Source organism: Lactuca sativa, chromosome 4 (genome assembly GCF_002870075.4).
Source record: "Lactuca sativa cultivar Salinas chromosome 4, Lsat_Salinas_v11, whole genome shotgun sequence".
NCBI lineage: Eukaryota > Viridiplantae > Streptophyta > Magnoliopsida > Asterales > Asteraceae > Lactuca > Lactuca sativa.
Genome location: NC_056626.2, coordinates 2,224,469 through 2,230,283, shown reverse-complemented (window position 1 = coordinate 2,230,283; position 5,815 = coordinate 2,224,469). Strand labels below are relative to the sequence as shown.

The window sequence follows — 5,815 nt, the reverse complement described above, 5'->3', positions numbered from 1 at the left end:
GTTGTTGGGGGATGATTAACTACTTGTTTATAAAAAGAAGGAAATTTAGAAGGCGTTGCACGCAAGAGTAAAAAAAAGGCTACTCTAAATAGCAATTAAATTAAAGTTGTTTTTGTTTGTTTGTTTGTTGAGTGTATGAATTTACGATCCCACTTGTACTGTACGTACCGGGTTCAGTGCTTCTCTACAAAGTATATCAGTGCTTCGCATATAAATACTTCCACAACATAAGACATCTTTCCTCGTGTTCTCGTTAATTAATAATTATTAGAGTGGACGTGATCAGGGCAGGAGTCGTCAAACAACCTTCGATTCGACTGACTCTACCCTTAATTAAACCTTGCACGTACGTAATGGAGCTTTTGAATGTTCACCACCCTCTGGTTTTTATTTTTGGCCTTTTAGGTAACGTCCGATTATCATATCATGATAATCGATCTTTTGTACAAATTCACTTACTTTACTTTTATCTACTTTCTCCTTGTTTATCTTATTATGTAACATGTTACAGGTAACATTATTTCCACTGGGGTCTACTTTGCTCCGATGTAAGTCCACATTAATGGATGGTACCAAATTAATTGTAAGTATATGCATGCATGTGTGTTTATTAATTAATGTGGATTTATTTTGATCAGGCCAACAATTATTGAAATATGCAAGAGAAAATCGACAATGGGGTTCCAGTCACTGCCATACGTTGTATCCCTCTTTAGCGCATTGCTATGGTTGTACTACGCCTTCATCAAAGGAGGCGGCACGTTCCTTCTAATCTCCATCAACACTCTCGGTACCTTTATTGAATCCGTTTACATCATCATTTTCCTCGTATATGCTACACCAGACACCAAGGTACTTCAACTCCCGCTAGCTATATCTATCTATATGTCTGACATATATACATAGAAACCTTGTGTAATTACGCTTGTCTAATTACACCATGGTTGTTGCTCTATGTAGAAGCAAACGTTTAAGGGTCTGGCTGCTACCATGGTGTTATGCCTTGTGATTTCTCTGGTTACACTCCTGTCGTTCCATGGATCAACAAGGGTCCTAGTTGTTGGATGGATTTGTGTTGGGATATCCATATGTGTTTTTGCAGCACCTCTCACTATCGTGGTGAGTCACTCATATATAACTCATAACTCAAAATTAGGTAGCTTGTAAAATTTAGATTCCTCCCGAAAGAGGAAAAAAAACTAACCCCTAGCTCATAAAATTTTGGTGTGAATTTGAACAGTTTCAAGTTGTGAGAACAAAAAGTGTTGAATTCATGCCATTGTCCCTATCGTGTTTCCTGACACTAAGTGCGATGATGTGGTTCGCTTATGGGTTGTCCCTCAAGGATATATGCGTTACGGTAAGTAAAAACTTTTTGCGTATTTAATTAAAATGCCTGCAAACCTCTTTTAATTCCACTTATAAATAAAACGTGCTCCGAAATTCTAAACCTTAATTTACTTCTTGTAAAATATTACTAGAAGTTATGTATAGTTAATTTATCAAAATATATAGTACGGTCTGGAAGTATTTAGTTTTCCTATACAATTAATGAAACTACTATTTGTGTAAGTAGTGGATGTGATTTAAACATAAGAATTTTAATGAGGCCACATATATACTCTTTGGGATGCATAGTTAAAGGAAAATAATGAATTATGTTTGGTTATATATATTTGTAGGTGCCAAACATATTGGGATTCCTATTGGGAGTAGTTCAAATGGGACTGTATGCATATTACCGAAACGCAAGCAAGGAGACAAGCATCGCACCAGAGAAAAAGCCCAAAGAGCATATCATAAACATAAACTTATCCATGTTATCAAACTCAGAGGTGCATCCAGTGGATTCTGGGCGAAGTAGTGAAGCAGACGAAAAGGATCAGAAAAAAAGGCCCGATGATGATCAGAAGGAAGAGGAAGCATGTGGGATTGAAGTGGTGAAGTTGGATACGGGTGTAATTGTGGTATGTGCCAGCCTAATTAATTAACTAACCAATCCGATTTAGAATTAGTAGTTGTGGATCGAGATGTCCGGTTTGTTTATTTATTGTTGCTGAGACTAGTGGTGTCGTGTAGGGTAGAATTGTTTTAAGTTTAGGTATATTTTGATGAGACAACAAAACACACACTCTCTCTCTCTATCTATCTCTCTTTCTCTCTCCGTAACAGAAATCCATCCGAAAAAAGCTAAAACAAACTCCATTTGCATTTGCTTTTTCTGATGCAAATTCGACATATACCGATACCTACATAAGAACACTGCATGCCAATTATAGCAACTCTACTCCTTAGATATACACATAAAATAAGATATATTTTCAATTCAGTCAACACCAAAGTTCCAAACTTGCCATCGAACGTATTATTTGTGTATTTTACACCGAATCATCCAAAAATAACAAAAATATCCCTTACTTCAATATGTTTTGTGGGAGAGAGTGAGAGACAAGGATGGCGACACATGGGGCTAGAAGCTGGGGGCCATTCGAATGGGGATGATATTGGCTAAGGGTAGGTGGGTGAAGGGTTAACTTGTATTTGTTTATCTCTTTAACTTATATTAATGATGAATTCCGCTTTCTAAGTGATTGTATCCTTTAGTTTATTTGTTTGAACGAAAAAAAGTGTTATTTGGTATAATCAGTATAATCATGCTTTCTCATTAAACGAAGGCAAACACATATACATACATGTTGGGGCTAGCCCATCTAGTTAATATGATGTCTAACCGGTGTTTCTAACAAGGAGGTAATGTCTTCAATCTCAGATATATATTAACTCGCTTTTCAAAAAAATAAAAAACATTTATGCATACATTATATAAGGCTAACACAAAAGAGAGTGATCAACGACCCACGAGACCCAAATTAGACACTAAGTACAACATATAAATACATACAAACAATATATAATCAAATATATATTGACATCTCCGTCGGTCCTAACGGGAGTAGAAGCTAATATGTTCAGACCGAAGCATGTGTATTGAGATGATGAGGGAACATGTAGAACCTAAATATGACCAAAAGCTACTTTGTCCAGGACAAAATGAATGTCGATCTTAATATGTATGATGTGTTGATGTTGCACTGGATTCATAGATGGATACATAACATTAGCATTGTCACAATAGACAGTTGTCGCTTTCGATGGAGTAAAGTGCAGCTCACGAAGAAAATTTTGTAAACAAGATGTCTCAGCAACAACATTGACTATGTTTCGGCACCATGCATCTTTACTAAAACAAGAAATGGTGTCTTGTCGTTTGGACTACCAGCGGATGATGTTGCTGCCATGAAATATGCACCAACTAGATGTGGAACGTTGCGTGGAGGAACCCCCCCCCCCCCCCCCCCCCCCTAACCTACATCAGAGTGTGGAATGAGATCCTTGGAAGGATATACATGAAACTATATGTGATAATCAACTATGTCACACAAATAACGTAAGATGTGCTTATGCGTATATAGACATATTTATTTAACAACAAATACAATATCATGACTAGTAAATGTCAGGTCTTGAAGGGTACATGTTAGAGTGCGATATAAAGTAGGATCGATGGCTAGAGGACCTGCCAAATGAAGAATGAATTAGTATTTGAAAGTGTTCGAAACAAATTACAATATATCATGCATGTTGGCTCGATCTAGAATATCGAGGGTCCCGAGATCAGTCATAGAGAAATTTGTAATGAGAGAGGAGATGAATTATTGTAACAGAGATATAAAAGAAGTGATAAGGATAATATCATCAACATTCAACATAACATAAGCCATAGATTTCCCATCACGTAAGATGAATAGTGAAGATTCGTAGCAACCTTGTGTGAAGTCGATTTTAAGAGATGTATCGAGCAAACATGTGGCACCAAGTGGTTGGGTCCTTTTGAGTCTATAAGAGAGCGCCTAAGATGGAATACATAGTCAAGGTAACGCGGGTCTTGTAAACCCTAAGGATAATGCATATATATATATATATATATATATATATATATATATATATATATATATATATATATATATATATATATATATATATATATATATATATATATATATATATATATATATATATATATATATATATATATCATCTCTTGTAAATATCCATAAGGAAGTACGTTCTTCATATCAGGTTGATGGATGGGCTAGTAATGAAATACAACGAATTGAAAAAGGTCATGATAGTAACTAGTTTGACCACCAGAAGAAATATTTTGTCACAATCAACACCTGGACACTGGATATTACCATTCACAAATAACAAAGCTTCATAGCGAGTTTAAGAAACAAGTATATTCTATTTCTTCTTAAATCATATTAACCCCTAGAGTTTCCAAGACAGGAACCTACGTGTCATTAATAATAAATTTTTTGTATTCTTTATTCATAACATTGAACCAATAAGGATCAGTTAAAGCATGTAAGTAAGACTAGACAATGAAATACGGGGTTTGTGTACGAAGGTTGACAAGTTTGGACATATTGTGCCCAACATGGGTTGCCATAAGGCGACAAGGGACATATTAAGTAGTAGGAATTGTAGAGGCCAGAGCAGTAGGAGACGAAGAAGTTGGTGAAGTTGCTGTTGTGAAAGGGTAGGTTATGGAAGATAAGGTAGCAGTGGAAGTGTTAAACAATGAGAGCGTTGATGCCAGGCTTGTTTGCAACATCAGTGGGGACGAACATAGGTGGTGAGACATTAAGATTGTGAGAAATTTGATAGGTTTGAGAGAAACCGTGTAGGAACTCATACAATGGTGTGAGATTTGGAGTGAACAAATTGTAATGAAAAGTGGCCTCATCAAAGATTACATGATAGGAAATAATGATTTTCTTTGTTGAGGGGTTATAACAATGAAAGCTATGATTATTGGATGTGTGTCCAAGGAATATATACATAGTAGTACAATTGGCGAGTGTGAGCAGGATCGGTGTAAGTGTAGCAAAGACATCTGAACGCCTAAAGATGAGAACATGAGGGTGATTTTCTGATGAGAAGAAGGCAAGCAATGTGAAGAGCCTCCATCCAAAATGGGGGTGGAAGGTGAGAGTGAAAAGGACTAGTCCAGACAACATTATATATTGTTCTAAGCATTCGCTTGGGGTCCCCAGTTTTTTTGGAATGTGTGGTGGCACAAAAATATAATAGATATGTCATTAGTGTAACACAAGTTATGAAATTCATGGTTGTTAAATCCAACCCCCCCCCCCCCCCCCCACCCCCCACCCCCAGTTGTCACATTAACGAGATTTAATATTTGGTTGAACTAATTGTAGATGAAAGCACAAAAATGCAAGAATTTAGAAAAAAATACTATAAAGACAATTAAAAATTTTATTGGAAGAGATGCAGGGAACTAAACCAAAGTAAATTGGTGATTAGATACTTGGAGAGTAAATCATAGTACGAAATGAGGTGTAAGCACATCATGAATACGAAGGTTAATTGAGGTGAATACATAGTATTTTATACGCGCACAACCCTAGAAAAGTAGCTCATTTAACTTAGGACATTTTCCATGTGCTGATTATCTACTATATGTATTATATGTTGTCTATTGTTGTGATAATAATAAAACAATTTAACCACTTCAGACCAATGTCAAACAAACTGCGGTGGAACTTGCAAAATAAAACTTTTGAAAAGTTAAAACAAAATTGAACACAATAATTAACGTGGTTTGGTCAAGGTGACCTACGTTCACTTGCAAACGAGAGAGACAAAGGATTTTGTTAAACTTCCAAGAACAATTGCAATCACATACAAGAGTTACACCTCACTTGAGCTCTCAATATAAAAGAATTTT

General features: G+C 36.0%; 1 protein-coding gene across 1 annotated transcript; it reads left to right on the top strand.

Moving 5' to 3' along the window:
- The first annotated feature begins 254 nt into the window (after nucleotides 1-254).
- On the top strand, nucleotides 255-2,175 carry LOC111889823 (bidirectional sugar transporter N3). The gene is made up of 6 exons (XM_023885977.3): nucleotides 255-405; nucleotides 512-548; nucleotides 639-852; nucleotides 961-1,119; nucleotides 1,241-1,360; nucleotides 1,683-2,175. The coding sequence occupies exons 1-6, from the start codon at nucleotides 354-356 to the stop codon at nucleotides 1,989-1,991; spliced, it is 891 nt and encodes a 296-aa protein (XP_023741745.1). The 5' UTR covers nucleotides 255-353; the 3' UTR covers nucleotides 1,992-2,175.
- The last annotated feature ends 3,640 nt before the right edge of the window (nucleotides 2,176-5,815 follow it).

Excerpts from the sequence above, each read along its gene's own strand:
- LOC111889823 (XM_023885977.3), top strand. The coding sequence starts at position 354 with ATGGAGCTTTTGAATGTTCACCACCCTCTGGTTTTTATTTTTGGCCTT. Across the intron at positions 549-638 it reads GGGGTCTACTTTGCTCCGAT|GCCAACAATTATTGAAATAT; the intron begins GTAAGTCCACAT and ends TATTTTGATCAG. Across the intron at positions 1,120-1,240 it reads CAGCACCTCTCACTATCGTG|TTTCAAGTTGTGAGAACAAA; the intron begins GTGAGTCACTCA and ends GAATTTGAACAG.